The sequence below is a fragment of the Panthera uncia genome, assembly GCF_023721935.1.
Source record: "Panthera uncia isolate 11264 chromosome D3 unlocalized genomic scaffold, Puncia_PCG_1.0 HiC_scaffold_8, whole genome shotgun sequence".
Taxonomy (NCBI): domain Eukaryota; kingdom Metazoa; phylum Chordata; class Mammalia; order Carnivora; family Felidae; genus Panthera; species Panthera uncia.
In genome coordinates, this window is record NW_026057586.1 from 18,471,914 (window position 1) to 18,489,689 (window position 17,776).

At 37.0% G+C, this 17,776-nt stretch overlaps 1 protein-coding gene and 1 pseudogene across 5 annotated transcripts in view; one reads left to right on the top strand and one right to left on the bottom strand.

Moving 5' to 3' along the window:
* WDR7 (WD repeat domain 7) overlaps positions 1-17,776 on the bottom strand; it is a 353,598-nt gene that overhangs the window by 136,672 nt on the left and 199,150 nt on the right. For all 5 annotated transcript variants that reach the window (XM_049619906.1, XM_049619908.1, XM_049619907.1 and 2 more), the window contains one exon: positions 13,552-13,773. In XM_049619906.1, the coding sequence (XP_049475863.1) occupies positions 13,552-13,773 (222 nt within the window). The remainder of the gene's footprint in view (positions 1-13,551; positions 13,774-17,776) is intronic.
* LOC125914547 (small nuclear ribonucleoprotein G-like) lies at positions 8,362-8,579 on the top strand (annotated as a pseudogene).

The window sequence follows — 17,776 nt, forward strand, 5'->3', positions numbered from 1 at the left end:
AAAAAAGTTTATTTGAGAGAGGGAGAGAGAAAGAACCATCAGGGGAGGGAAAGAGGGGGACTGAGGATCCAAAGCAGGGTCTGCATTGACAGCAGAGTGCCTGATGTGGGGCTTGAACTCATAAACCCCGAGATCACAACCAGAGCTGAAGTCGGACACTTAACTTACTGAGCCATCCAGGCGCCCCTATTTATTTTTTAAAAACGCTTATTTATTTTGCAAGAGAGAGAGAGAGAGAGATCGCTCATGCAAGAATGGGGGAAGGGCAGAGAGAGAGAGAGAGAGAGAGAGAGAGAGGGAGAGAGAGAGAGAATCCCAAGCAAGCTTCACACTGACATCGCAGAGCCTGACACAGGGCTCGATCCCACAAACTGTGAGATCATGACCTGAGCCAAACTCAAGAGTCAGACACTTAACCATCTGAGTGACCTAGGTGCCCCATTTTTCACTTTTTTAGACAAACTAACAAATAGATCCCAAAATTTTTGTCAAACCACAAATGACTTAGGATAGACAAAATAAGTTAACAACAGAAGAACTCAAAGGGGAAAACTATCTGATTTCAGTACTTACTCTAAAGCTAAAGCCATCAAGACAATGTGGTAGGAGTGAATAAACAGGGATTAATGACAAAAGGACAGAGGATCTAGAAACAGACCCAGACATCTAAGATCAACTGATTTTCAAAACAGGCAATTTAATGGCAGCAAAAAAGAAAAATGCTTTCAACAGATGTTGCTCGAACAAGTGAATTTCTGTACCTATATTTCACATCATACTTGAAAATTACATACACCTAAATGCAAAAGCTAAAGCTCCCAGAAAAAAACACGGGGGAAAATTTTTTGAGACTCTGAGGTAGGCAAGTATTTCTTAGAATACAAAAAGCATGAACTATAAAATAACCGATAAACTGTACTTCATTGAAATCAGAGAACTGTGTTATTTGAAACACACTGTCAAGGTAACCAAGAAGCAATCCACAAAATAGGAGGCGATTACTCTTCCCACAGGTGGAAAGGTTTCTCTAGAATAAGTGAAGAGTAGACTCACGGGATAGTACACCCAACTGTTTTCGAAAGCTTAAACCAATTACACTCCACAGCAAGTATAATAAACATTCTATTTGCTCCAAATCCTCATCAAAATTTGATAGTCACACTGTAAGCTTTCAGTTTGGGAGATGAGAAATGATAGTTCATTTTGCTTTTAATTTGCAGTTACCTGATTAAAAGACATAGTATCTTTTCATAGGTTTCTTAGCCACTCTTATTCCCTCTCTGTGAAGTGCTTTTTCAATCTTTATGCATTTTTCTTCTCTGCATTTATTTTTCCGTTTTTTCTTTTTCCCAAATATAAATGTGTTTAAGAATCTTTTGTCAGTTACCTGTGCTATAAAGACCTTTCCCTCTGTGACTTTACTTTTCAGTTTTTTAAAGATATTTCTGACTATAGAAGTTTGTAATTTTAATGTAGTTCAATTATTCATCTTTTTTATTGTTTGGTTAGCCTTTCTGTTACCTGTTTACAGAATATTTCTCATTCCAAGGTCATGTTTTCCCATATCATCTCTTCAAAGTATTATGCTTCTGGCATTCATATTTAAGTCTTTAAATCCATATAGTTTTTTTGTGGGTTTTGTTTTGTTAGGGGGGTTAGCTACAATGGCATTAGGTATCCCATTTTATTTTTCTCCCTGTGGTAACTATACCAGTTATCAAAAATTCTATCCTTTGTTTCACTGATCTATAATTCTAGATCTGTATAGAATCAAATTCCTATGTCTTTTTTAAAGCATTTCTGTGCTGTCTATTCTGTTCTATAGAGAAGTCTGTTGGTCTGTTTTGCACCAAAATAAGACTATATTAATTACTATAAATTTATAATAACTTTTGATATAAGGTAAAGAAAATCTCTCCTTGTTCTTTAGAAGTGTCATGGCTTTTATAAGCTCATTGCTCTGTCCCATAAACTTGAGAATCAGCTTGTCAAGTTTAATAATGAAAACAACAAAGATCATGGGGGTGTTTTGTTTGCAATGGCACTGAATTTATAAAAATTGACATTCTAATTATATGGAGTACTCCATGCCATAAAGTGTCTATCTCCCTATTTATTTAGGTCTTTAAAAAATGCTTTTTGATAAAATTAAAAAAAAAATTTTGCGTAAAAATCTTGCATATTCTTTAAGTTTATATCTGAGTATTTTATATTTTCACAGTACTTCAAAGGTTGGCTTTTTAAATAATTATATACTTCAAAGGATTACAAATGAGAATTAAGACAGTTAATATTTGCAAAATGCCTAAAACAGTGACAGGTATATGTTACATGTTTATTAAATAAAACAAAATACGTCAAATATTCTATTGATCTCTGGTAAGTTAATTTTAGGATAATTTTGACTAGTTATTAAAACCATGATGTTGGGGGCACCTGGGTGGCTCAGTTGGTCGAGCATCCAATTTTTGATTTTGGCTCAAGTCACGATCTCACGGTTCATGGGATTTCGCTAACAGCATGGAGTCTGTTTGGAATTTTTTCTCTCTCTCTCTCAAAATAAATAAACTTAAAAAAAAAAGGAATGATGTTGAGATTTTTTTATTGTATTTCTGTGAGATTCACATATGAATTTGGGAATAACTAAGACAATGACCACACGGAATCATCCATCAAAGAACTACATGCCTTTTTATTTACTCAAATTTTATTTCCCTCAGTAAAATATTATAATTTCCTCCATATTTCTTAAATTTATTCTTAGCTACAGGACTTCCTATGGATGTCATAATCATTGAGGTTTTAATATTTCTTTTAAAATATAAAAATCTATCATTTTAATTACACAACTATCCATTCAGTATAAAAATTATTTTATTTTATTATTATTTTTTTAATGTTTATTTATTTTTGAAAGAGAGACAGAGTGTGAGCAGGGGAGGGGCAGAGAGAGAGGGAGACACAGAATCTGAAACAGGCTGCTGAGCTGTCAGCACAGAACCCGATGCAGGGCTTGGAACTCACAAACTGTGAGATCAAGACCCGAGCCAAAGTTGGACGCTTTAAAAACTGCAGTCAGATGCTTAACCGACTGAGCCACCCAGGCGCCCCTAAAATAATTATTTTAACCAAGTATTTCTAGTAAATTTGTCTTATCCTCTAAGTCTTTTGATTATTGGGTAAGTTGGGTATTTTTTGGCATCTACATTCTTTCTATAGTAAAATGCTGACAATGTGTTTGTTTTTAACCTGGGTTGTTCAGGTTTTTTCCTCCTGGTTTTTAGGGTCTTGCTGATTTGAAAAAAATCATCATTTTCTACATTTTCTATTTTGTTCACTAGTAGATGGAAAAGCTCCTGATTCTTGAGTGTCTTGCTGACTAGCCATGTGGATACCCTTGAGTGATATTATCTACCTTTGGTTTTAAAAGCCTTAATACTGTGTCTACCATGAAAAAGCTAGCATAAGGGGGGCAGCATAGAAGCTGGAAGGCTTGGCATTAACCGGGTGAGAAATGAAGATAGCCAACCAGAGTGATAACAGTAAGGGTGGTAAGAAGTAGCTGAATTTTTTATGTATCTTGAAGGCAGAGCCAGTAAGATGTCCTGATGGATCTGATGTTTGTCTATCTGTTTTGTGGAGTCTAGCCTTACCTTTGACAGTTTCTCTTTGTAGACACAATGTGATGCCAAACTTCAACTTCTAAAGCACACAAAAATCAGTGCTACTGTCCTTCAAGTAGCGTTGAGAGCCCAGGCAGCCACCGAGCCACCTCTAAGGAGCCCCAGGGCTCTGCGGAACAGAATTTGAAAACCCAAGGTTTAAGGAAGGAACTTTACATTTGTTGATTTCATACAAGCATCCAGGTCCTCTAGTGGCCTGGGTGGCATTAAGAAAGAAGTTCACCAGCATTTGCTGTATGATCACGGAAGACAGAGGTAGAGCAATAACACATAGACCTGGGCATCTGACCTTTGCACAGAGTCCTAGAAATTAGGTTTTCTAAGGACATGGCAGGCAATCTACAAACAAGTTCACAAAATGTGTCCGTTCACTTCTTACTGGAAGTCTTTTTAGGAGACCTACCAAAAGTTTTGCAGCTTTTGTGTATGTGTATTTTTAAAGTAATCTCTACGGCTCTACACCCAATGTGGGGCTCAAGCTCATGACCCTGAGATCAAGAGTCACGTGCTCTACTGAACCAGCCAGTTGCCCCAAGTTCTGCAGCTTTTTAAGGGATTAGACTAGCTGTTCTCTATTGTCCCTTTCGGATATAAAACTGTTTGAACTTATAGAATTAAATATATTAACTATGGTGACACTGGAGCACACATAGATGAAGACACACAAATAAGAAGAAACCATTCTACAGTGCTATCAGAAAACTTCAGATCAAGGTTATTTAAAAACTAGAAAAAGTAATGTCCTTTGCAAAAAGAAAAAAAAAGGGGGGGGTTGCTACTGGCACTACAATGCTAAGACTTGTCACTGAATCACCTACTCAGGCAGCTCAGTGACAAGAAATAAAGGAAATTAAAAATTGAAATCAAAATTGAAAACTGAATTAAGGATATTAATATATACGTTAGATGGGACAGGAGAGTCTTACGCCAATGTCGCATCACATTCTAGACCAAAACACTGTTATAATGCCTCCGTACTCTATTGTAAGGATATAGATCTCAACCTACTACAGATGTTACATACAGCTACTGAGATACATTCAACATAAGACATGTCCACAGAGCTCGATATATGTAGAGAATTAATTTTAAAGAAACGACTATAGCCTGGTAAGTTGATATGAGGTACCCATAAGGAAGATGACAGAAAAATACTTTAAAGATGGCCAGCTTCAAACACAGGGCATAACTGTGGACTACTGGAGCCTATAGAAACAGACAGAAAAATTGGTATAGAGCAATCAAAATAAGATAGCCACGTTCACATGGCAGCAATAAACACTAGCACTCTACAGCATTAAATAATAATACAGTAATAAATTCATAGAACTCTGTGATTTTTATAGAAGTGGTCTCGGAAATAACCTTGTCCACCTTACTTGTTCTATGGAAAAGGAACCTGAAACAAAGTAATAAATTAACAAAAAACCAACTGCAAATTGAAGTTATTTTTGGACAACAAGGATGGGATTACATCAGCAAACAGGGTCTATAATGCAAGTGTCAGGTCTCAGTTAAAAATGATAAAGCTGTTATACAAGATAAATTATTTACAAGTAAAAACAAAGGAGTAGTGAAAATTTCCATTTGATCTGAGCTTAGTTTGTTGATGTGGTTAAAATCGGAAACAAAGTCATAAACATATAGAAATTTATCCCATTATAAATAAATAATTACAAACATACAGTGTTTTATTTAAACATTTATATATAATAATGTGGCCATAGAAAAGTATATTTTCATATAAATCCTCTAGGAACTAATGGGCTTTACCACAAATAGAATCAGCATGTGTTGCAGAAAAGAATTTCCTCGGCTTTGGGGGTAAAATACATCTGGGTTCAAATCCCTTACAAGACAGATAATTCAAAGGAAGTTATTTTTTTGTAACAGTTCTCTCATACAGAAAATGTTGACACTAATACCTATCTTATAAGGTTCATTATTTTTAATGTTTATGTATTTATTTTTGAGAGAGAGAGAGAGCATGTGAGCAGAGAAGGGGAGACCGGGGGGGTGGGGGCAGAGAGACAGAGTGAGAGAGAGGGAGGAAGACAGAAAATCCTAAGCAGGCTCCACACAGAGCCCGACACAGGGCTCGAGCTCATGACCTCAAGATCATGACCTGAGTGGAAATCTAGAGTCAGACACTTAACCAACTGAGCCACCCAGGTGTCCCTATCTCATAAGGTTCTTAAGACAACTTTTTAGAGTAGTAATATACACTCTAAATGTCCTAGCAAACAGCTCTTAAAAGGAGCTGTTTCCTTTCCTTAGTCTTCTATAAACATCTCTAGTAACATTAAAATACTAACGTTCAGCTAACACTGAAGTGCCAGGCACTTACCAAGTGCTTTACATATACTAATTTACCTAATACTCAAAGTAACTTTGTGAGGTAGGTACTATTATTATCCCCATTTTTCAAGTTAAAGAAACTGAGCCACAAAGCACTTAAGGCCACACAGCTACTGAGTGGTAATGTCAAGATTCAACCCTGAGCAATCCAGAATAATAAAATCCCAATAAAAAAGCTGAACTGCTTAAAGAATTAGGTCTGAGAGTGATATAAATGTCATTTATTCACTTAGATTAGTTCCCATTATCTCTTCCATTTTAAATGTAACAAAAAATTAGAGTACATACTGTGCATTAAGGTAGTTTAATGATTGGAACTACCATAGAACACTCAATTTAAAATAACTAAAGGATTCCATAGTCTACTGGATGCCTCTACTCTGACGACACATGAAAATTACTGGTGAAGTCTTAAAAATCACATAGATACCCAAACCCCATGCCTGATTTTTCTGAATAAGAATGCCAGGGAAAGGCTCATTTGGAAACATTCCAGATTTTAGTGCATAGCCAGAGTGAAGAATTACTTTTCTTTTCTTTTTTTAAAAAATGTTTTATTTTCCAGAGAGAGAGAGAGAGAGAGAGAGAGAGAGAGAGAGAGAACGAACAAGCAGGGGAGGGGCAGAGGGAGAGGGAGACACAGAATCTGAAGCAGGTTCCAGGCTCTGAGCTGTCAGCACAGAGCCTGACGCAGGCCTGAACCCACAAACCGTGAGATCATGACCTGAGCCAAAGTTGGTTGCTCAACCAACTGAGCCATCCAGGCGCCTTCTAAACACGGAAGGTGTATAGCAAAGCAAGACAGATGGCATCTGGAACCAGGATGATTTTCTTTCCTCTTCTTTTTTTATTTACTTATTTTGACAGAGGGAGGGGGAGAGAGGGGAAGGGGGAAGAGACAGAAAGAGAGAGAGAGAGAATATGAGTGGGAGAGGAGCAGAGAGCCGGTATCGCAAGCAGGCTCCACACTTGCAGCGCAGAGCCCAATGCGGGGCTCGAACCCATGAACTACAGATCATGACCTGAGCTGAAACCAAGGGTTGGACACTTAACCAACGGGGCCACCCAGGTGCCCTCAAAGGGTGATTTTCAAAGGTAAAATTACAAATGAGAAGTGGTGGTAAAGACGATGAAACGCTGAGTCAGTGCAATGAGAAGAATGAGTGAATGAAGTGGCCCTCGGAGTAGGAAGACAGGAAAGCAGATTACCGCCAAGGGCCAGGAAGTCAGGGTTAGAAACACGAGGGAAAGCAACACAAAGGAAGTCTCCCGGCTACAGCCCTGCTCAGGGGCTGTCATCATACCATCTGATGACTTGTTTGTATGCAGTGAAAATCTCCATTTTTGTTATGTTTATCCTTTTAAATGGCATGATGTGTTCCTCATCCTTGTGGCTACTTTCATTCGTAACTTGCAAGTACCACGAGTTTTGTTATTAATTGCAAGTCCGTGACTTTGTCCTAATCTTGCTGATAAAACATTTGAAATTTGACTTAACTTTCTTACCTTAAAATTTAAGAAATAGATCCATTATAGAATCAACCTCAACCAATATCAACATATTCATTAAACAGACATTCTGGAGAAAAACTGTCAACAATAGTAAATGACAACAAAATAAAATCAAACGGTACATAGTACCAGAAAATAAAAACTCTACATAAAAGTTTCATAACATTAAAATATTCCTGAGGTAGTGTCTAACTGAGGCTTGCCTTCCATTTGGTGGTGTGACAGCTGATCTAATCAATATGATTATAACTCTGTTGTTTTAAAAATTATAATAACAGATAAGCAGTTTTTTCCAACAAACTCTTAAGACTTCTTATCCATTTTTATTTTAATGACTTTCTTTTGAGAACTGAATGAAACTGTGGGTCCTTTTCCCAGAACAGACACAAAAATGCACACGAACACTGTGTTTTCCACATGTAACATCTGTGAGGTCATAAAAAACCTTGACCTGCTAAAGAACCTGGCATTCGGCATTACAGTATTGCTAAAGACCCACTGTGGGGAAAAATACTCATTTTCTCTAATCAAAATATTTCACACTATCGATGCAAGGCATTTCATAAGTATGGCGATGTGGATTTTGTATATGTTTATATCTCCAGGGAAGCAGCACATCCCCAAAGGATGAGTCAAGAGTTGTTCATATTTACAGGTGACCTGTTACTTGCTGACCTCCCCTTCTTATTTATAGCCACATTTCTGAATCTTACTTGCTTGTAACACAAGACACCTATGTGAAATGGTGAAAATATACTGATTTAGGAATTTTGTCTGGAAGCATCTTTGAGCTTGCCGAGTAGACACCATGAGCAAAGCTCACCCTCCCGAGTTGAAATATTTATGGGCAAGAAATTATCATTGAAACTAAATGGTGGCAGACACGTCCATGGAATATGGAGGGGTTCGATCCCTCTATGAACCTTGTGATAGATCAATGTGTGGAGATGGCAACAGAACAATATTGGAATGGTGGTAATTCGAGGAAATAGTATCCTCATGTTACAAGTCTTGGAAGGAGTATAAACAATGGGTGTTTCCTGGAAGAAATCGACTGCTTCCACGTGCCCCATCTCCCTAGCACCTATTTCACTACAATATAAAAATCAGGTCGTGCGTTTTCATGTTGAACTTTTTTGTTAAATAAACATTTTTTAATAGTCAAAAAAGAAAATATACTGATTTAAAGTTGCAAGATAGGTGTTCAGACTTAGCAGGATCTTAAAGCATTTAACCTATGCCCTTAATTTATTGTCTACACAAAGAAAAGTTAATCCAATTTCACAAAACTTTGGTGAGTCCTGGGCAAAGGTTCAGTTTCCTCCTCTATTTAGTGATAACAGTAATAGTACCCATTTGGAAGGATTATAAAGTTAAATAAGTTATTATATGTAAAGTACACAGCACAGAGTAAATGCTTAATAATCAGCTATTGCGAATGTGCTTCGTATCATGCTAGATGTTGGACAAAACAGCTGTCTTACAGGGTGATAAGCGATGCGTAAGCTGTTGAAGTAGAAAGCGTGTTCAACGGTAGCCCCTCTTTCTGTTTCTGTTGATAGAAAGAGGGAACTAGGGCACACATAAGTTAGTAACATGCCGAGTGGAAGCCCGGAGAGGCTATCCATCCCCTCACCTCCACAACTGAAGAACTCACTCTGCCCCCAAGCTCTTGGGGTCAGTGGCTGACAAAGTGTTGGTCGAGTCCCTCTGTAGGATTTGCGCTGACCTGAAGAGAGCTGCCGCATCCAAGGTCACACCCCTCCCTAGGGCACTGTGGATCCAGTGACTGAAGGACACAGGGATATGAAGGCCAAGCCCTTTGCCCCAATTCAAGGACAGTTTGAAGGGCCATCCTGGTCCCAGAGTTCCCTGGGATGAGCTGGAGCTTCCTAAGCAACTGAAATGCAATTCAACATCTCGCTCTGCCCAATCCTGTTTTTTTCACTCCCTAAAAGTATTGATCACGAGAATACTCCTGCACACAAATCTGTCTCAGAGTCTGCTGCCTAGGGAAATGACTTATGCCACTTGCCCAAAGTCAAAAAGCTAATGAGAGATCAAAATGGGATTTACTACAGACGTGCCAGCATAATTCCACAATTATAAAATGAGCAAGAAGAGACGTGACCAAATGAAAGAATGAACCAAAGACCTACAGGCAACATTATAAACACCACCCTGAAACGTCCTAATAATGTCTTTGTGGATCAAAATACAAATGAAGAATGATCTCTGTTTGAGTTAGCTTTTTGGAATGAGACAGTCCATCCCTACATGAAATGAAAAAGGAGAAGGTGATGAAGGTGAATTTCCTGGGATGCTATTTCACTTCAGAAGGAGAGATTAACTGGACCAAAAGGGGCTTTAACGACAGAATAGTCCTGCCCTTTATTTTAAACGAGAGGAAACTGCAACCCAGATCAAGGGCACGAGGGAAGAGTGGCCTAGTCTAGGCTTCTTCATTTCCAGAGTCCTTCAGCTTTGTCTTCAATATGCAATTTGGACATTTTATGTGAAGTGTAACTCCCACAAATGATTCAGGTATATTCAAATATAAGTATGAAATGCATTAGAAAACTAAGCATGACTTTTGAATTTGGTGTCAGTGTCATTCTTCCCTCCTATCAATGTGGATAATTGGGATAATGATAAGTTTTCACAGAACAGAATGGCTTTTCAAGGAAGGTTAGAATTCACTATCTATACCTCTAGGTGCATTAGCAATTAAAGTTCATCAAATATTGTATCTTAATGGCCTTATCTCAAAATGAGGATAATAATGATTATCTCATTCAATAGGTTGCCATGAGGACTAAATATTTAATGGTTGCAATGCATTCTAAATGCCACATAAACAAATAACATAGCAATACATATAGCAGCTTCCAGCAGGCTAACATTACAACAGGTTATTATTATATATAACTGACCAAAAAAGAGGCCAAGAAAGACACAAGAACATTTAGACATCTGACTGTTTCCAATCATGGGAGCAAGATTTAAACTGATATTTTATAATTATTAAAATAGGGCAGCCATAATAAGTGAGGAAAATATCAAGGATATTTTACACATTTTAAACTGGTTCTAATAAGTACCTTTTCATTTATATATATATTTCTTGCTGGCTAGAAAGCTCTCAGAATCTCTACTATTTCAATAAAATAATCAATAGTATTATATGCTAAGAAGCATTATCTTTTGCTCTTCCCACACCTAGTCCTTTACTCAAAATGCTCGAGGAATGAACTTGACTCTAAAACACTTAAACAGTTTCAATGTTTGGGGGAATTTTATTTATCTTGCTTCGGAAAGTTGAGGTGGCATCATGCAAAAGTCCCTCCACGTAGCACATCCCAAGGTTTCCATCCTGTCAGAAATAGGGTTTGGGACCCCATGACGCGTCATTCACCTCCTTGTCTCCTAACAAACCCAAAGAGCAGAACACAGAGACCCTACTCTTCTTTTATCAATTACCAAGGCTTCTTTGAAAAATCTCTATTTCTATTCTAGCACAGCTTTTTAAATTCCTGCTTTTCTCCTAACCTACTTCCTCTTTTTCTAGTTATAGTAGACACAATTTGCAAGTGAAATTATTACAGTTAAGAGAGAATACAGAAACAATATCAGAATTTTGCATAAAGATAAATCGTGATTTGAAAAGGGATAACAGTACTAGTCTGGATAAGTGAGATAATATGATGTAGACTAATCTGCCCAGCAACCAGCCAACAGCTTGGGTGGAATTAGTCAGCAACTCATTAATTTATGATGTTCCTACATTTATGTACAGATACTTCTAGTGAGCTATGTGAAAATTCCTGAGAGACAGCATTTGTGTTCATTTTCCTTGCAGGAAAATACAAAATAAGAAAGAATACGGTTAAGATATTGTACAAAACATGTTGAACTAAATCAATAGTCTTCATAATAAGTAACCCCTTGAAATGAAAGCATCATAAGACTTTTCAAGGAATAGATTTAAAAGCACAAATAGTTTTAAGATAGAGTTAGTTTAAAGCATTGATTTTTGGATGCTAAATATGCAAATGAACATGTTCCTTAAAACTGTGAGGGAGAAATTTTCTCTCTTTAAGGAAAAGAATCGAGGATGCAGGATTTCTGATTTTTCAAGGAAAGTCTGTCATGTATTTTTTTTAAATGGATATCAAATAGTTATGGTAAATATTCAATTGAATATACTGAATATATTTACAAGAACAGTATTTCATTTTTCAATGTCCATATTCACAACAGTCTCTAAATTACATCTTCTGCAAATGTTTAAACTTATTATTGAAAAGTTTTAGCTGTTAACATAGAACCGTACGAGCAATCAGACATTTCTTGATCCTCGCTAGAGAGATGGTGAGCAAAAGTTTGAAAACCAGCCAACTAAATCAGGCCAAAGTTTCATTAACCTCTAATATAGTCTAATGCCAAGATTCTAAGAAACTATATACACAAATCCTAGGGTGTCTGGAGTGACATAGAGAAGTGAGCCTAACTCTAGGGCCTTTTGTAGAGTGGGAGATTTGAGTAGGGAACGTGCAGAACTTGGGAAAAGATAAAGCTACTAGGGGTGAGAGGGAGGGGCCCGCAGCCGGCAGGCCTTGGCAGGAGAGGGAGAGCCGGTGTGCACAGGTGGCAAATGCAGAGCGCATGGGTTTTCGGGTCACGAGACGTTTGAGTTCAAGTTTAGATTTTACCACATTTTGGCTGAGCGACTTTGAAGAAGGCTTGATTTCTCTTTCAAAGTTCAAATGAGGGGAGAGAAAACTTTTTAAATTAAAAAGTAACAGCACGCGTTAGCCAGGTCAGTGGTTAAGCCCTTTGCATCTAGGAGCCATTAAACAGTAGCACTTTGCGTAATGGTCAACGGCACAAGCTCTGGACCCAACAGATTGTGCTGGAACAAAAACTGCCATTTCCTAGAGGTGTGATCTCAGCCAGGGTAAGTAAACCCCTCTGTGCCCAATTAGCCTTATGTGTAAAACAGAGATAACTGAAGTACCCACTTTATAGGGTTATTATGAAGATTAAGTGAGTTAATGTATGTAAAAGAGCTTAAAATCATGTTCAAAGAATTAGTTGCTTTATTACTGTTGGTGGTGGAACTGTTATCATTAATCTCTGATGCTCAATGTCAAATAGAGATCAGGAGGTTACCAACCACTAATAAGTATTTGTTGTACCAGGAATCTAGAAAAAAAGGAGGGGGGTGACATGCGGAGACAGGCAGCTAAATCTACAGGAGGGTTTTAATTATAAAAGCTACTAATATGGCTCCATGATTTCACAGCAAAAGTATGTGACAATGATCCAGTGAAGTTTTCTGCTGTCATAACTAACAAAGTAACATAGATATTTCTCCCTTGCTTAAAAGCCAAAACCCCCAAAACACACTGTAATTTGTTCTATAAAGAATACCTTGTGATATATTCAGTAGGATTATATTTGGTCCTTACGATAACACGATTTGTTACAAATTATTTTGCAATATGATAGGTAAGGACCCTACCTAAAGGAGTTCCAACACTGAAGTACCAAAAGACATTACAAAATATCCTTACTTGTTATTAACATACACAGAACGCAAGTTAGCAGGAGGACACAGGCCCTTTGAGCTCTGAATGTAACTAATCCACCCCCACTCCTGACTTTTCAAACCACATTCAGGACTTGTTGTATAGTTTTACAGAAATTGTTTTAGAAATTAGAAGTCGGGACTAAAATCTTGACCAAAATGTGAGAACACAAAGATCAGAAATGTGCTTTTTAAGAAAAGCATTTTTAAGACCATGGTTTAATTTTTTTTTTTTTTTTAAAGTTTGGTAACCAAAACCAAAGGGTAATGTGCCAAACAGATCATACTGCTTTCTAACTTCATGTCAGCATTCTGTTTGAGCTAAAACCCGGGATATATTCTGAGGTTCTGTTAACAAATAATGTGAACTGAAAGTAACAGATCAGCGTTAGGAATTTTAAAACTTACAAGTGTGTCTGGCCAGTGAGTAGTTGGATCCACCACTAGTCAAGCCAAATCCCTCAGGAATCTGGCTAGAGCTTCGCGGTCTGGTCAACAATTTGGGAGGTTCAATTTCAGCACCAAATTCAGCTCCTATGACTCCTAGTAAAACAATAGCAGTAGCTTGCTTCCGTCTTTCCTCATAAGATGTGGAAATCTTTTTCATTTGTGGGATACTTGATAGGCAACCTGAAAACCCAAACAGAAGTTAAAACACTATCAATACACAAAGCATATAATTAAAAAAAAAAATAAATTCAAGATTACTCTTTCAAGAAAGAACAGTCTTTTTACAAATGGCACTGAGATGTCTGGGTATCCACATGCTAAAGAATGAATCTGGGCTTCCATTTCTCTCTATACAAAAAAATCAATTAAAAAAAAATCAACTCAAAATAGGTTCACAGTACTAAATATAAGAGTTAAAATAAGAGAACTTGAAGAAGAATATAGATATACCTTTATGATCTGGGGGTAGGCAATGCTTTCTTAGATATGATACCAAAAGCACAAGTAATTTTAAAAACTTCTTTAATTGGACTTCACCAGTATTACAAACCTTTGCACTTAAGACGACAAAATCAACCGAGTAAAAAGACAACACACAGACTGAGAGAAAACACTGTCAATCAGATATCTATAAAGGATTTTGTCTAGAATATATGAGAAACTCTTACATCTCAATAATAAAAAAGTACAACTTTTAAAATGGGTACACAATTGGAATAGATATTTCTCCAAAGATATATAAAGGGCCAAGATGCATATCAAAGAAGCTTAACATCACTGGTCATTAGGAAAATGCAAGTCAAAACCACGAGGAGATATCACTTCACATCCACTAGAAGGGCTGTGATAAAAAGGATTATAAAATGTGCTGTCGAGTATGGACGGAAAATGAGTATGCATTGCAGGTGGAAATGTAAAAAGGTTCTACTACTTTAGAAAATAGTTTGGCAGTTACTTGTCCAGTTTGGCTTTCTATTTCCTCTTGAGTCATTTCTGATAGCTTGTGGTTTTAAAGGAATTATCTATCTAACTTAGGTTTTTAAATTTATTAAAGTTATTTACAGTACTATCATGAAAATATTTGTTATATCATTGCTATGGATCCATTTAAATATTATTTGTGCCTTCTCTAATATTACTTTTCATGCCTTTCTTGATCAGTATTGCTAGAAATTTATATTTTACCAGACTTTCAAAAAATATTTCAGTTTTGATCTTATTATTTCGTTTCTATTTCACCAACTTCTGTTATTTTTACTATTTCTCCTACTGTATGTTTTCTCTCTGTTCTCTTTGTTTCTAGGTTCTTTTTTAAGTAAACTCTATGCCCAACGTGGGGCTTGAACTCACAACCCCAAGATCAAGAGTGGCATGCTCTACCAACTGAGCCAGCCAGGAGCCCTTCTTTTGTTTCTAGGTTCTTAGGGTAAACACAACTCACTTATTTCCACAATCTTTTATTACAGTTAACAATGCCAATCACAGAGTTAATATCTATTCTTCTTCTCCTTTAATAACAACTTTGATTTGAACTGAGTAGTAACCTACTCACATCCTTTCAGGGTCCTTTCAAGAACTGACAAAGCCATAGCCTCACTCCTGGCTTTAAGCTGTACTCATGATATATGTTAAGTCCTCTTTAGCTCACAGGAGCCAAAAGCCCGCTTCTGGGAAGTAGCTAAGGGTATTAGCCCAGATCACTTCTATTTTATTACTTGTCCACAAGGGTATCTATCTTTCTGGAGACTAGTTATGTCTCTTTGGTTTGCTGTTTGTATATTTTATCTCTCACAGCTATATATTTGGTACAGAGAAATTTAAAAAGTGAACTTCTGGAGACATCTTCATTGGAGGTCAGCCTTCTACTCTCTCTAGTCATCCATCCAGCCCCTTTTAATACTTCACTCTCTATATTACTTAAATCAATATAGAAGAGGGCCCTCAGAGCTCAGAACGCTAAGAAATTAGCAGCAGGGACCTCTAAGTGCTTTTAGATGTTTTATTTTGTCTCTTCATTTACTCTGTCATTCTATGCTAAATGAAGGTAAGGCAAGGGAATGACAATGGGAGAGGCTAAAGGGGTACCAAATCAAGAGAGACTTGTGCATGGCAAGCTGAAGACTTTTAACTTTTGTTTAATGGAAAGCTATTGGAACAATTTTGCATAAGGTGGTGATATCAGATTTATTCACTGTTAGAAAGACCATGAGAGTGGCGATAGAAAGGTAGATTATGAGGTAAAACAAGACTGGTGTCCAGTAGAACTAAAAGAAGACTCATGCAACGATCAGGTGAAAAACAGTACCAGTGGTGGTAGAAATCCATTCATTCCATCAGTTACTCAGTCATTCAACATATAAGAATCGAAGGTCTGATGTATTCATGGTATTATACTGGAAGTGAACAGGGATGAGAAAAGCAAAATCCCTGTCCTCTTTGAACTTAAAGGCTACTAAATAAGAATTAGAAATAGGTTACAGAATCAATGAGAACACTATGAACTGAGAGAACAGTCTGAGTCATAATCTCACCTTGAACACCTTAAGTCATAATCTCAAGGTTCGTGGGTTCAAGCCCTGTGTCAACAGCATGGAGCCTGCTTGGGATTCTCTGTCTCCCTCTTTCTCACTGCCAGCCCCCACCCCACCCCGTGCATGCTCTCCCTCTCTAAAAAATAAAATGTTAAGGGGCGCCTGGGTGGCGCAGTCGGTTAAGCGTCCGACTTCAGCCAGGTCACGATCTCGCGGTCCGTGAGTTCGAGCCCCGCGTCAGGCTCTGGGCTGATGGCTCGGAGCCTGGAGCCTGTTTCCGATTCTGTGTCTCCCTCTCTCTCTGCCCCTCCCCCGTTCATGCTCTGTCTCTCTCTGTCCCAAAAATAAATAAAAAACGTTGAAAAAAAAAATTAAAAAAAAAAAAAATAAAATGTTAAGAAAAAATTTTAAAAAAGATTGGTTTGGTCTTTGGGAAGTTGATAGAAACACTGCAAGCTTTAGAGGTCATGCCTTAAGTTCTTTTAAGAATCTAACTAAAATAATTATCAAAATTAACTAATTAAAAAAATTAAAACAAAAAGTAACAAATTTAGTCAAAAATAGTAAAAATTTAAGCAAAAATTAACTAACACAAAAGTAAAACAAAGAAATCCTTTTAAGATAAGTAGATATGGCTTCTCCAGAAGCTTAATAAAAACAAACAAAACACCTAGGGCACAAAGCTTTTAAGTAGAAATTTTAAATTGCATTTATTTAACTGTGCTCAAAGGCAGAATAGAGGTGGGCAAGCAGAGCTGGGTGAGGCTAAGAAAAGGAAATGGTAGGATATTACAAAGAATTTAGTAGTTAGAAAGGAGTAATTCCATAAGAGGGTGGCATTAAAGTACTTAAAAAAAAAACACTAAGAAAACTAAAATGGAAACATCAAAGAGTGGTTACTATTTATTTGGAAAATAAAAGTTTGGTACAATGGAGTACCAAAAAAAAGATTCGTGGTTGCCACTATAGTCTCTAAGATTCTGCATGTCACAGCTTAATGTTTAAAAAAAGGAGGTGTTTGGGTGGCTCAGTGGGTTAAGTTTCTGACTTCAGCTCAGGTTATGATCTCAGGGATCATGTGTTTGAGCCCCAAACTGGGCTCTGGGCTCGCAGCTCTCAGCACAGAGCCTGCTTCAGATCCTCTGTCTCCCTCTCTCTCTCTCTGCCCCTCCCCTGCACATTCTCTCTCTCTCTCTGTCAAAAATAAACATTAAAAAAAAGATAGTTCTGAAAATTTGTCATTAGTTGTCATGTAGTATACAGAAAGACAAAATCCAGTATGAGTCCACAGAGAATACACTGATCTTTAAAAATATTCTAAATCTTCTATATAAAATTTTAGTTATTATTCATCTCCCTAATTCATTTTTTATAGTATATTTAAGGATATTCCTCCAATGTTATAAAATTACTCCGTCACTTCTAAAGTCATAAATATTTCATGAATTCACATTTCTTATAAAAAGCCTCAATTAAAATGTTCAAAAATATTTAAGTAACATTCAGAAATATCTTCTGATACCATTCTACGTAACTCTCTTCGTGTTCTTTTCCGAGTTTATTAAAGGTACAGAAACATTAGTAAGAGTGTTAATGTGTACGTGCAATCAGAGATTCCAAGTATGCCACTGGTCTGTCACAGTTGTAATAAC